Source organism: Ipomoea triloba, chromosome 5, assembly GCF_003576645.1.
Source record: "Ipomoea triloba cultivar NCNSP0323 chromosome 5, ASM357664v1".
In the NCBI taxonomy this organism is placed as follows: Eukaryota; Viridiplantae; Streptophyta; class Magnoliopsida; order Solanales; family Convolvulaceae; genus Ipomoea; species Ipomoea triloba.
Window position 1 is genome coordinate 10,564,222 of NC_044920.1, and position 15,655 is coordinate 10,579,876.

Here is a 15,655-nt window from a genome sequence, read left to right on the forward strand (position 1 = left end):
AATATTCTGATCTTGCTAAAATTAGACTAGTTGCTACATCTTTTAAGGGGTATGCAGTATCTTGGTGGCGAAAAAGGAACAGAGGGAGAGTTGCTAATTTTATTCCCTATGAATCTTGGGTTCAAGTGAGGGAAGATATGCGCCTAACCTTTCGTCCTAAGTCTTTTTTCTATGATCTTGAAAGAAAGCAGGGAACCGTGCAAGGAACGATGTCAGTTGATGAGTACCACCAAACTATAAATATTTTGCTCAAACAGGGACACATACACGAAGAAGAGGCAATAACTGTTGCCCGTTTCTTACATGGATTGAACTTAGAAATTCGAGGTGGAATGAGTATTCAGAGATATGACACCCTTTATGAAGCCTTGTATGCTGCACGTGAATCTGAGACAAAAATCAAAGAGATGAAAATATACAAGTCCAACAATGGTGCATTAAGATGGGACAACACTCGTTCCACCACTCAAAGGTGTGATGAACATCCTCCTCCAAGAGATGATTCACGAGACAAAGGTAAAGAAAAGGTAAGTGAGGTAGTAAGGCCTCAGCGTAATAAAGAATTGATTTGTTATAGATGTAATGAGAGAGACCACATGGCTCGTGATTGCCCTAACAAGAGGGTAGATAAGATAACAAAACAATCTGAAAAATTTTCTCATTGTCTTGAATATAAGTCTGGGGATGAGGTATGTGACCATTTTGAAACTCCCAATGAACATGCTGAGGCGGAACCATTCATACCTTTAGATGTTGAGCCTGAATATACTGCTAGTGAGTCTAGTCATATTGTTGTTGTTAAGGAGGTTTTGAATGTTCACCCTTTAAAAGAAGATGAGTCTCAAAGAGAAAATATAATTTGTGCTAAAGGGTCATTAAGAGGGAATGCTTGTACTGTGGTAATAGATTCTAGAAGTTGCACAAGTGTGGCTAGTGCAGCTATGGTTAGAATTCTTCAGTTACCTTTGCTTGATTACCCAAATCCTTATCCATTGCAATGGTTATCCGATGCAAGAGGAGTTAGAGTAACCAAGCAGGCTTTTATTCATTTATCTATTAACAGTTACTCTCACGAAATTTTGTGTGATATTACCCCAATGCAGGTTGCTCATATCTTGTTATGTTCATAATTGTGCTACTTACCACCACACTACATCTAAATCATTACTTGGCCTTCCCATGGATTTTGTGTTTGGTTTAACCTTAAGCTCTAATAGGAAAGATTTTATGCTTGTCAATTTTAGAAAAATGGCTAAATTTAATATTTCTCAAGTTGTTACATTTTGTGGTGTACTGTTATACTTAGTTGTTCTACTTGTTGATTATAGGATAAAGTTAATTGGAGCAACTCATGTCAAGCATCCCAAGAAGAAGTTACATGATCGTGATAAAGTACAAAGTGATCTTGTTTATTTGTCTTTCATTGAAGATTTGGATTCGAGGACGAATCCTTTTCAAGAAGGGGAGAATAATAGGAACCAGGACACATGGAACCCAATAAGGGTCCATAGTGTGGTCATCACAAGGCCTATCACTACATCCTTAAAGCATCATTGGTGGAAGAAACAAGAATGCCCAAAAATAATTCCATTTGATAGATGAAAGAATTATAGTGGCCCATTTCAAGTGATATCACAGATTGAAGACAATGCTTATAAGATTCGAGGTCGAATCATTTTTAAAGAAGGGGAGGATGATGCGGCGCAACATAATGAAGATCCATTGAGAGTACCAATTGGGCCAATCACAAGGCCCAAGTCCAAACAATTAAAGCAACTCTTCATTGGTGATGTTCAAAGATGGTGGAAATCCAAGTCAAACCCAATTACAAAAGATGAAGAAGAACTCAAGGCTTTTAGTGCTAATTTTGGGATTTAAATTAGGCCCAAATCAGCCCTATTATTTGTGTTCATCATTATTTTAAATTGTTTGGCATGAAAGAGAAAACACTAGTTTGTATTTAGAAAGGATTCCTTAAATCCCTTTCTAAATAGGACTATATTTACTTGCTTTTTAGATTAGGTTTAGGACTCTTTTTCCAATTGTATTTAGGATTATAATGATGTCCCTATACCTATAAATAGGGCACAATCATATCAGTTTAGACAGGCTTTCATTCAATAAAATTCTTAAGTTTTTCTTTACACTTGTGTAAGAAACCTTATGGCTAATTGTGGACTCAATTAGTGCCTAGTCGTGGACTCGACTAGTAAATTGATTTGTGGACTCGAATCAATCTTCCTTTCTTCAACCTTAGATTTAGGTTCGTGGACTCGTTCTTTAAATCACAGAAAACTAGATCCGACTCTAGTTGATTGAAGATTGCATCATCGAGGTACTTGAAACTACAATGGGATTCTTCTAAGTCTTTGAGGATTCGAGACTAAGGGTTTCTTATGGTCTAAGGTATTTCGATCCATCTCTATCCTTACTTTGGGAGCTATCTTAGGACAATACTCCATCGTTATTTGAACCTTGGACTACGTTCATATCAAATAGAGTATGGGCTGATTCATAGGGAATGGGCTATCCAAATTAAATATTAATTTAATGAATATAAAACATGGTCCTTCAAAGATTGGGCCATTAAATATTTAATTTACTATAAAGAATAAAAAATCCAAATGGAAAATCCCTTACAAGATTAAATCAAGGAATTTGGCCCTTTGATTAAATAAATAAACTAGAGTATGGAATATATCTCTATTTAAAGAAACGGAGCCCAATTAATAAAAGTAATCACACGGTAGGAACAATTACCGGGGTTCAAGTCATGAATTAAATCCGGGGTATCACACTCTACCCCCCTTAAAAGGAGCTTCGTCCCCGAAGCTCAAAGCTCACGGAACCAAGAATCGAATGGTTAGAAAGGAATGAAAGGTCAAGGATTAACGGAGAGATTACCCAGCAAGACATACACTTAAGAACATACTAAACTTCTAATTCCTAGACTCCCAACTTATCCCAAACCATGCACAACATGTATTAACTAAGCTAACCTTCTTATCCTGATTAAATAAGGCAAAAGCATGAACAAGAGATCTATAACACGAAACGGAAACCAAGACCACCTCGAGATGAGCTGCTTGGAGCCTGGAACGGACTGGAATGCAAGTACTCGGGCAGAACCTCTATGCCCAGCTTAGCTTCGATGAAACCCAACCGTTGAAAGCCACGATCTACCTTCAGATTTAACGATGAGAACCTCGCCTAATAGGAACTAGGACACATGGAATCCAATAAGGGTCCATAGTGTGCTCATCACAAGGCTCATCACTACATCCTTAAAACATCATTGGTGGAAAAAACAAGAAAGCCCAAGAATAATTCCATTTGATAGATGAAAGAATTATATTGGCCCATTTCAAGTGATACCAGGGAATGTCAATTTAGCCCTAAACCAGTGGGCTGGCCCAATAAGCCCTAAAAATTACAGGGCAAAAATCCAACAAAATCAACCCAATAAAAAATTAATGTAATTGGGCTGGCCCTATAGGGTTATTAAGTGGAGTTGGGCTAACCCACTGGATTGACGGGCCAGACCAGTAAACCACCTAATTCTTCTTTGTTCAATTGTTCTGAATCAGATCTTTGAGGAGCCCTACAGCCCTAATCTGCTCCCTAGCTCATCCTGACGTGAACCCAAAACCAGATTGCAGATCTTTGAGGAGCCCTACAGCCCTAATCTGATCCTTAGCTCATTCTGACGTGAACCCAAAACCAGATTGCAATCGATCGCCGATCCAATCAACTCTACTCTTTCCAATCGATCGCGAACCCATAGGCCATAGCCCTCTCTGCTCTTTGTTTAGCATCACCGATTGGAGCCCTACGCCCTACGCCTTACCGCACAGTCAAAATATCACAAGCAGTCCACGCGAACCAATTGTTGCAGCCTGCAGTGTCGCCTACTTGGAGAAGCCACCGCAAATTCGCAACGGCAAGCTGCGATCGGAGGCCAGAAGTCCAGAAGCTATCTTAGTGGACGATAAAAATTCTTAGAATCCAAATGAGAAGTCAGTAAGATAAAAAGATCAGGGGTGGAAAAGAAATTTGATATGAAGTTTCAATTTTAATACTCCAGTTTATATCTTGATTGAATATATTTTTATTCATTTAAGAGTCACTAGTAAGGGAAATTCTTTTGAGGTTTCAATTTGATCTACTCAATCACTTGTAGAATATTCCTTACATTTTATATTTTCTACCTTTCGGCTTCCCTCATGGAATGATAATATGATAATCTGCACATGTATAATGACACATATCTCTCTTTTCTTTTTCTTTTATTTTCATTTTAGGAATTTTAATTGCATAAACAACTAAAATTTATTGTTTACCTTTAGTATATTGTTTAACTTTTAAATAGCAGCAGTAATTGCAAGTATATTGGTTAATATTTATTCTCTTATTTTATTTTTAGGTATAGAAAAATGTCTTTTGAAAATGATACAGTTGATAGTGATAGTGTATGTACTCACAAAAGAAGAAAATCATCCGAAGTTTGGAATCATTTTTCAACTGTTGAAAAAGGGGAAGATGGTAGAGGGAGGGTTACATGCAATTACTGTAAAAAATCATATTTGCATGATGCTTCCAAAAGTGGAACATCAACTTTAAGTCGTCATTTGTTGACATGCAAAAAGAAACCAGAAGATGCGGGTGCTATGTTAATTGATCAAGAAGGGAAATTGAATAATAGAACTATTGATCAAAAAGTTTGTCGTGAATTAATTGCCCAGTGTACAATTGAACATAATCTTCCATTTAAATGGGTTGAATATAGGAGTGTGAGGTTACTTTGTCAGTATTTGAATCCTGATTTTCAATTCATTTCTAGAAATACTTTGGCATCAGATGTTTTGCAATTGTATGAAAGACATAAAGAAAGGTTGAAGTTGATATTGAAAAAGATTACCGGTATGCTTTGTTTAACATGTGATGTGTGGACTGCATGTACAAATGCCGGTTATATATGCTTGACTGTGCATTATGTGGACGAAAATTGGGTGTTGAATAATAAAATACTTTCATTCTGTGATATGCCTCCTCCGCATTCTGGCTTTGAATTATCTAGGAAAGTTTATGACTGCTTGGTAGATTGGGAGATAGATAGTAAAGTGTTTTCCATAACTTTGGATAATGCTTCTGCCAATGATGTTATGGTGAGACTTCTAAAGCAGCAACTATTGTTACAAAATAGTTTGCTTTGTGGTGGAGAATTTTTTCATGTAAGGTGTTTTGCACATATCTTGAATTTGATTGTTCAAGATGGGTTGAAAGTTGCTAGTGTTGCATTAGGAAAAATTAGAGAGAGCATTAAGTATGTAAAAATGTCTGAAGCAAGAATGATATCATTTCAAGATTGTGCTCAACGTGTTGGTGTTGATATCACTTGTGGACTTGCTTTGGATGTGCCAACTCGTTGGAATTCAACTTATGTGATGCTTGATAGTGCTATACAATATCGTCGTGTTTTTTGCTCTCTTGGATTAAAGGATAGAAATTACAAGTGTTGTCCTTCGGATGAAGAGTGGTCAAGAGGGGAAAAGATGTGTGTATTTTTGTATCCATTTTATGCTATTACCAACTTGATTTCAGGTTCATCCTATCCGACTTCAAATTTGTATTTTTTGCAAGTTTGGAAGATTGAATGTTTGTTGCTTGAGAATTTAGACAGTGAGGATGAAGTAGTAAAGGGTATGGCTAAGAATATGAAATTGAAGTTTGACAAGTATTGGGATGAGTACAGTGTAATACTTGCAATGGGAGCTGTTTTTGATCCAAGGTTGAAATTGCAATTTGTGGAATATTGTTATAAGATGCTTAATCCACTTACTTGTCAAGCGAAGATTGAATGGATAAAGAACAAATTATACATGTTGTACGATGAGTATAAGAAGAAGAGTGTTGGTTCTTCATCTTCTAGAGTTTCTACTTCGCAATCACAAGAACCTTTGGTAACAAGTATTTATGGAGTAGGGAGCGGAGGATTGAGAAGTAGAGGAGGACATGGAAAATTGGATGAAACTCTTATTTCTGTAAGTTAATTCTTTTTAGTTCATATTTGCACATACATTTATGTTGTTAATCATATTTGTTTATTTGTTATTGGTTAACTTGTGTAAATGCTTAAATTATGTAGAGTTATATTGATTATTGAAGCAATGCTGAAAGTGGTCAAGATTCAAAGTCTAATTTAGACAAATACTTGGAAGAAGTGCAAATAAATCAATTGGATGATGTAGATGTGCTTTTGTATTGGAAAGAAAGAAAGCACAGTTATGGGGAGCTTGCTAAAATGGCATGTGATGTGCTTTCTATTCCTATTACAAGTGTCGCCTCAGAATCAGCATTTAGTATTGGAGCTCGTATTTTGAACAAATATAGAAATTGGTTGTGCACGAAATTGGTTGCATGGATTTCCTACAAATGGTAATATTAGTATATTTATCAAGTTTGATTCATTTTTTTGTACTATTAAATAAATGCTGTCGTTTTTAGATGAAGATGAAGATTATGTTGGTGAAGTTGGAGTTGGAGCTTCAAATGTTGAGGGGGAAGAATAAGGGTGAAGTTGGAGGTGGAGATGAAGATGAAAATTATGTTGGAGTTGGAGTAAGAAGATTGTGATTGTGGATTTGTGGCATTTTTTGTTTTGAACTTTAATTTTGATTGTTGATTGTGAATTTGTGGCATTTTTCGTTTTGAACTTTAGTGTTGATCGTGGTTTGTGAATTTGTGGCATGTGAATTATGATTATGTTTAATTTGGAACTGGTTAATGCTTGGTTAATGCTTGATTATGTTTTTTAAATTGTGAATAAGTAGTGGATAGTTACTAATATTTTTAAATTTTAGTTTATTGATTTAGCCTGTTGAATCAGCCCAATAATATATAATTTAGGGTTAGGGCTAACCCAACCCAAAAACAAAACAAAATAAAACCATTTAGCCCAACCCAATAAACCCAACAACCCTGCAGGGTCAGCCCAAAACCATTAGGGTTGGCCCATTTACATCCCTAGACGAAGACATTGCTTATAAGATTCGAGGTCAAATCATTTTCAAGAAGGGGAGGATGATGCGACCCAACATAATGAAGATCCATTAAGTGTATCAATTGGGCCGATCACTAGTTTGTATTTAGAAAGGACTCCTTAAATCCCTTTGTAAATAGTACTATATTTACTTGCTTTCTAGATTAGGTTTAGGATTCTTTTTCCCATTGTATTTAAGATTATAATGATGTCCCCTATACCTATAAATAGGGCACAATCATATCAATCTAAACAAGGCTTTCATTCAATAAAATTCTTAAGTTTTTCTTTACACTTGTGTAAGAAACCTTATGGCTAATTGTGGACTCAATTAGTGCCTAGTCGTGGACTCGACTAGTAAATTGATTTGTGGACTCGAATCAATCTTCTTTTCTTCAACCTTAGATTTAGGTTCGTGGACTCGTTCTTTAAATCACAGAAAACTAGATCCGACTCTAGTTGATTGAAGATTGCATCATCGAGGTACTTGAAACTATAGTGGGATTCTTCTAAACCTTTGAGGATTCAGGTCTAAGGGTTTCTCGTGAGGTCTAAGGTATTTTGATCCATCTCTATCCTTACTTTGGGAGCTATCTTAGGACAATACTCCATCTTTATTTGAACCATGGACTAGGTTCATATCATCGCCTCAACCATACGGGGTATTTCTTGAATCTGGAGAAGCACGGGATCAACTGGCTGTGCAGAAAGCATAGGATCGTGATGCTCCTTCCTTCGGTGCTCCTAGTTAATCTCGTCCTCTGACTCCTCGTCTCCGGACTCCTCCTCAAAGCTCTCTCATCCTCGTCTTCATCTCCCGTCTGCTCGTCTTCCTCAAGTGCAATCAAGCCCTTCAGCCTCTTGTAGGAAATGTGATAGCGATCTATGAGTACCCTACGCTCATCCGGCGGCATCTTGCTCAACTCGTGGACAGTAATATACTCATTCCCATCCACCTGGAATAAGCCGTAGTGCTGTAGATTTGGAGCATTGAAAGTACCATGAACTGGTTGTTTGGCTACCTCCCCTGTCACACGTACCCTCTTGCTTTGGAATATCCAACTCAGAATCATCCCATATGGCAAATTGCGGTGCTTGGCCGTCTTACAAAACTCCATGTGTGCAATCATCAAACTAGGCAGATTGAACTTGACTTTGTGCTTCAAGAAATAGGTAATAGTACACTCCAGACAAACTTTCCCCTACCAGCATAGTAAGGATTTTCCGCTCTCCGGACAAGTCATACTTAATGGGCCTAGCATCCAAGGTGATGCCATCGTCGTGCCCCAACATGTAACGCAGGTAATCGCGGAATCTCACGTCCCCGGTTTCAATCCAATAATGCCTATCGTACTGGCACACACCACCCAGTGGCAATTTGAGCAACTTAGCGAACCGAGGTGGGTCAAGGACGATCATCACGCCCTTCACAATAGATGTGAGCACGGGCACCTGATTAACCCTTTTAACCCGCATATTTTGCTAAAATTCCTTAACCATGTTGGGCTAAACTACATTCTCAATAAGCAAAAATTGCTCCAATAATCCTTGGAAATTTAACTTATCGACCAACTCGGGTGAAAAATGTAAAGGATCGAGAGCTTTACCATCAATGACAGAGTACTGGATGCTCCTTTGGCCTTCTCCCGTACCGCTTGGATTTCTTCTCGACATTTTTGGGTTGGAGGTTTACTGGACTACCCGTGTAGTTGAAGTGCACCGGAGGTTAAGAAGAAATGCACGGTGATCCTGATGCCCGACGGTGTGCCTCGCCTAATGCTTCTACGGGATTGTTTCACGGAGGGTTGGAGGTTGCGGTACTGCTACGGGGAGGAAAAGAGGCGGAGAAGAAAGGGTCCAATAGATAAAAAAGAAAGGGGTAGGGTTTTATTCTAAGTGGAAAAAGGAAAGTACGAAACTGTCCACACACTTCGCGAAACACCCTCACGGAATGACGCCCACCACCAGTTTACTCCGCTTGCCCACGCGGAAACCTTTCGCGGCATGGTTTGTACCGCTCCACTCTTCCGCAGCCTACGCGAAACACCCCCTGCTCGAAATAAAGTTCGAGTCTTGCACCCTTAGACCAATAGGTTACCCTGGTCGAATGGTCGGGTTTTTCACTTCTCTTGCGATGCTGCGGGTTCGAGCCCACCCGTTGCGACTCCCTCTTCGATTTAATGCTTTTTGAGCTGGAGCTTGACTTAATGAGCGAGCTTAATTCGTGATTTGGGATAGACTTTTGGTCTTACAACTTAAACGCCAACCGAACTTCTAGCTAATCCCATGGTTCGCCTAAGGGTTCAACTGACTATTTGCAATCTAAAAATACCCCCAAGTAAAGTGTCTACATGCAATGCAACTAGGGAATAGGTGTGGGGATTACCTTCATCCAACCCGGTAGCTTTGGCCTGAGTTCGACCCATGACGAAGATCTTCCTTCGCTGCTGTCCACTCTGTGCACCATGACCACATCCTGGCATGCCTCCATTCTTGCCTTTAGTTTCTTTCGGGGGTCGAGTCGAAGCCTGAGCTCGTTGGGCCGCACCTGGCCTAGAATGGAACAGTCCTCCCTTTCCGGATGTGCAATCGAAAGCTCTGTGCCCCCTCTGGCCACAGCTGAAACACTCAACCAAAAACCCTCCGTAATCTCTCCCGGGATGGTCATTCCCGCACTTCCTGCAGTGAAAATGCCACTCCTTGACTCCCTCACCCCTGGGCCCCTGCCCCGTCGCCGGACGAGACGTGCTCTCACCGCTAGCACCTCCCTTCTGGAAGCTCCCCGCAGAACTGGAGCCCGACCTATGCCTCTTGGAGTCTGGCGCACTACTCTCCCTAGATCTCTTGGGTCGGTCTTGCACTCCTCGCCAGATAGTCAACACCCGATAGTGATCCGCCGCGCTGCTACAAGCTTCACTCAGCGTACGGAACCTGAATACAACCAATGCCATGCGGGTGTCCCAGTTCAATCCGCCCACTAACCTTTTGATCTTGCTCTCTTCCGTCGAAACCAACACTGGGGCAAAACAGGCCAGTTCGAGAAAACGCTTGTGATAGTCTTGCACTGACTGAGAACCTTGCTTGAGGTGCAAGAATTCTTCCTACATGGCCACCTTCACGTGCGCGGGGTAGAAACGTGCACGCATCTTGTCCTTAAAGGTCTCCCAACCAAAGCCGGGTTCCTGCCTCATCATTGGGCCCTCGTGGAACCACCAGAGGTCAGCCTCCTACTGCAAATAGAAGCTAGCCATCTTGACACGCCGCCCCTCCGGGCACTCCACCACTTCTAAGATTTTATCAAAGGAGCGAATCCATTCCTCGAGTACGACAGGGTTCTCTTGTCCTGCGAAGAAGGGTGGGTGTTGCCCCGCCACCCTCCGGACTAGATCCGGCTGCCCGCGCTGGGTGTTCTGAACCATTGCATTTCCTAGGAGTTGCGTGATCAACGTCAGCTGCTGGAGATTCTGCATCAGCTGCTCGCCGAACGAAACGTCAGGAACTTCCTCACGCCTCCTGGGTGGCACCATGTTCGTTGCAGGACGGTACACGAGCTGTGGAAGAGATACATTGCACTACGGTCGGCCTTTCCAACTCGCGTAATTAAGAGTAAGAACACGACCAAAACAGAACAACCAATCAAAGTAAAACAAACACAAGTAAGGTGCAAGTAAAACGAGTCCTCACCGCGAGTCTTAGTTCTCACACGTCTTAGGAGGCACGTTTTACCTTAGCTTCTACTGATCAGGTCCTACAGTCTCAAGCTTTCAACCATAGGATTCCTACTTAAACCTCAACACAGGCTTTGATACCAACTGTGACACCCCTAATTCTTTCACACTGAGATTGGTATAAACTTAAAATAAAAGCTAGCATTCTCAGAACTAACAACATAATAGAGCAGAAGCATACTAAAACTCAAAAGGGTGTCATGCCACATCTAGGCAAATCCAAACCTAGATACACAGGCTAAGAATCACAATACCAATCTAACAAATCAAAATAGTTGTAATAGTCAATACAGAAAACATAGTCTAAGGCACACAGGCTTGAAAACGTCTAAACAGTCCACTGGACTAAGCATAGAACAAAACAGATCTATCACTAGCGCGCTCTCGGCTCAACCTACTCCATACCTGGAAAATAGTTTTAGGAAAACATTAGCAAAGAAATGCTAAGCAATCAACCACTCACACTCGTAAGAAATTCATAGTATAGCATAGGTTGTAAATAGGTTTACACACACGTATACTATATACGCACCAATGAAACTGTTCTTTATTCAAATCATATGACTCAACAACAAGCTGAATGAATCACAAACCAAAGACATTTCTAAGTGAATCCAATATCAAGTAACGAATGCATAAGACGGCAAGTCTATAACAGGATACCAACTGAGTCACAAGTTCAACAGAATAACCACACGTGAAACCAACCAAACACAATCTCACATCACTACCTCAGAGTCACCCCAAAACCACAACCCAAAGGATAAGATCTAATCCACAACCACCAAACCACAATACCAACCATCATAACAAACCACCATACCCATATCACAATACAGAGGCATAAAGCCCAACTACAGAGGCGTAAAGCCCAATTATAGAAGCGTAAAGCCCAATCACAGAGGCATACAATGCCCAATCACAGAGGCATATAAGCCCAATCAACGAGGCATACAATGCCAAATCACAGAGGCATACAATGCCCAATCACAGAGGCATACGATGCCCAACCAACACAGAGGCAACAAAGCCCAACAATTCCTCTCATAATAACTGATAAGCCATGAATTAACCTATAAATATGCTTTAATTGTACTAACTTTTAAGTGAATTTTATGTGTTTGTGCAAGAACGAAGTATATTTCAGGTGTTTATGGCACAATGATTGAAAACCGGGACCTAGGCATGATGGAGCGTAAAATGAAGACAATTCGGGATGAATTCAAGGCAAAAATTGGTCAAGAATGAAGGGTCAAAACCATAGCAAGTTCAACGGAGAATTAGAGCAAAGGAAAAGCCAGATAACACCACCGGGAGGGTGTCACGCTGGAGGTCACGGTGTGACCTACAGCGTGACACCATGGTTATCTTTCAGATGGTGTGTGTCACGCTGCAGGTCACGTCGTGACCCGCAGCGTGACCAGCACCATCTGAAAGTGGCATGTGTGGTCACGATGAATAGGTTTAGGCTTTATTTTGAATCTACTTTTGAATTTTTCTAAGTCTTCTTTTAGGTTTTCTCTCTACAAACACTTTAGAACTTAAATCCATTACAATTCCATTAGTTTTGAAGAAGATTTAAAGAAGAATTCTCCATTGTAATCATACATTAAACTTCAATTTCGTATTTGCTTTTTACAAATTCATTCAAGTAAAAATTCTAATTTCTTCTCCTTTTAATTCTCCAATATCTTTTGTATTTAAATTCATTGTTGATTATTCCAATTGTTTTAGTTTTCAATTCCATTATGGATAGTTAAATCCTTTAGGGATTTAGATTGAATTGCTATGCATGAATGCTTACATGAATTAAATTGTTTAATCTAGGTTTTGCATTACTTTTAATATGACTGTGATTGTGATTTTAGGGGATTATTTGATTCTTGTTTGATTGTGGCCAAATTATGCAAGAAATGTATGGAATTGGTGTTTCACCTATGAGAATAGGGATCCACCATGGCCACCCCTTTCACAATTCTAACTTGCTCTTGAGAAAGGGAAGTTGGAAGGGATTATGCCCACAATGTTTTTGATTAAATGTCTCACCTAGTCTAATTGCTATGAGAATGAGATTAGAATTGTGGTGATAGCCAATGTCCACGAGAGTGGCATTGGCATTGACTTAATTCCCTAGCTTTGCTGTTTAGCATTGTTAAGCCTAGAATCTTAGAACATTATAGAAGCATTTGTGCATTGCTATTTGATTTAAATCCTCCTCTTTATCATTGTTTATTTCTCTATTTAATTACTTGCTTTTATCATTATCTCATGCAATCAAATACATCATTTTGGTTAGCTTTCAAACACTCGATGAACTCGTGTTTAATCCCTTGCTACTCAAATCCCTCCTAGCCATTCCTAGAGGACGACAATCACTAAATTCAACCACTAAAATTACAACTTTCAATAACAACCACAAGTAAAGCCACAACTCTATCAACCTTTCCCCAAGGGTATTAAAGATTCAACAAGCCAAGAAATACTCATAACGACTCAATGTCCCAATACATCAAACTCATGGTCAATCCCTAAGGAATAATTCATACTCATACTTAGATTCAGAACATGGGCACAGCACATGCTCAGAACCATACATAGGGAATTAACCATAATACTAGCTCAATAATCCAAGATAAACGACCTAAGATCATGAAGAAATACTCAAGAATCAATGTGGAATACTCAATAATATATTCAGGACATGTTCCAGAATCAATGGTGAAACAATAGAGTCAACAAACCACCAAACACTCACTGGAACAGAACCAGGAATGTACTAATGGAACACATCAACGGAACACACTGGACCGCCATGCCCCACCGCTCAACCTCACGGAACACACAAACAGAACACTCGGGTCCACCGCACTCTTCCTCATGAAGAGGCGGATTACTGCGACGGAACAACACCCTCCGCCACTTCCACCAGACACTTGCGGAACTCTTCGACGGGACACATTATACCGTAGAAGTGCACCGCATGTGCAACGCCAACACAGATTCCAGACTCGAAACAGAATACACGATACTCATTTCCAGAATACGAAATATGATCAGATTACACAGATTACACATCTCAGAGGTTAAATAATACATGGAATCCATAACAATAAATACTCATACTCATCACAATGAAAGGATAATGAACACAAGTCCATATATCCACAAGATAGGTTCACAATCCAACAAATCAAAGGCAAAACACCAAGAAATTCCACAGGATTCCACAACACCAAGTAATATTCATATATTCAGGAGTGAAAGTAGGTTTTAGTGTAACATGGAAGATTACCTCTTAGAGCATTAACAATCCAAAGCAATCACCACTTCTATGCTCAATCCCTCAAGTCACCTTCACTTCCTTGATCATCTTTACCCCAAGAATCCCCAAAGAGAGTATAATAAGAACTTGTAAAAAGACTAAGAAATAATGAGAAGAAATGCAATCTACCTAAAGATTAATGCTTACCCAAACACCATGATTCCTAAAAGAGCAACTGTTCTTGAAGTCTTGCTAAGATGAAGGATAGTGTGTGTTTAGGGTTCTTTGGAAATGAAAGGGTGATGGAAATCTTTTTGCAGGAGAAGGAAAAGCTTGGATTTATTATTATAAGGCTTTTATATGAACTTTTGAAATCATTACATACATAGTGTGTATATATCATTAGGGTGTTAGAATAGAGTATGGGCTGATTCATAGGGAATGGGCTATCCAAATTAAATATTAATTTAATGAATATAAAACATGGTCCTTCAAAGATTGGGCCATTAAATATTTAATTTACTATAAAGAATAAAAGATCCAAATGGAAAATCCCTTACAAAATTAAATCAAGGAATTTGGCCCTTTGATTAAATAAATAAACTAGAGTATGGAATATATCTCTATTTAAAGAAACGGAGCCCAATTAATAAAAGTAATCACACGGTAGGAACAATTACCGGGGTTCAAGTCATGAATTAAATCCGAGGTATCACAGAAAAAGTGCTATAAGGTGGTTGGTTTGGTTGGTCGGAGTCCTTAAAAAGGAGTCGACACTCGGTCAACCGTGCCTACTTGAAAAAGGAGTGGGCAAAAAGGTGCTATAAGGCAGTTTGTTTGGTTGGTCGAAGTCCTGAAGAAGGAGTCAGCACCCGGTCAACCTTGCCTCCTTGAGAAAAGGAGTTGGAAAAGGTGCTATAAAGCGGTTGGTTTGGTTGGCCGGAGTCCTGAAAAAGGAGTCGGCACTCGGTCAATCGTGCCTCCTTGAGAAAAAAGAGTGGGAAAAGGTGCTATAAGGCGGTTGGTTTGGTTGGCCGGAGTCCTGAAAAAGGAGTCGGAACTCGGTCAACCATGCCACCTTGAAAAAGGAGTGGGGAAAAAAGATGCTATAAGGGAGTTGGTTTGGTTGGTCGGAGTCCTGAAAAAGGAGTCGGTGCTCAGTCAACCGTGCCTCCTTGAGAAAACAAGTGGGAAAAGGTGTTATAAGGCGGTTGGTTTGGTTGGCCGGAGTCCTTAAAAAGGAGTCGGCACTCGGTCAATCGTGCCTCCTTGAGAAAAGGAGTGGGAATATGTGCTATAAGGCAGTTGGTTTGGTTTGTTGGAGTCCTGAAAAAGGACTCGGCACTAGGTCAACCGTGACTCCTTGAGAAAATGAGTGGGAAAAGGTGTTATAAGGCGATTGGTTTTGTTTGTCGGAGTCTTGAAAAAGGAGTCGGCACTCGGTCAACCGTGCCTCCTTGAGATGCGGTTGGTTTGGTTGGCCAGAGTCTTCAAAAGGAGTCGGCACTCGGTCAACCGTGCCTCCTTGAGAAAAGGAGTTGGAAAAGGTGCAATAAGAAGGTCGGTTCTGGTTCGCCGAAGTCCTGAAAAAGGAGTCGGCACTCGGTCAACCGTGCCTCCTTAAGA

General features: G+C 40.1%; 1 protein-coding gene across 1 annotated transcript; it reads left to right on the top strand.

Moving 5' to 3' along the window:
* Positions 1 to 1,248: 1,248 nt before the first annotated feature.
* Positions 1,249 to 6,633, top strand: LOC116020215 (zinc finger BED domain-containing protein RICESLEEPER 2-like). Its single transcript, XM_031260696.1, has 3 exons — positions 1,249 to 1,556; positions 4,424 to 6,041; positions 6,505 to 6,633. The coding sequence occupies exons 1-3, from the start codon at positions 1,249 to 1,251 to the stop codon at positions 6,631 to 6,633; spliced, it is 2,055 nt and encodes a 684-aa protein (XP_031116556.1).
* Positions 6,634 to 15,655: the final 9,022 nt, after the last annotated feature.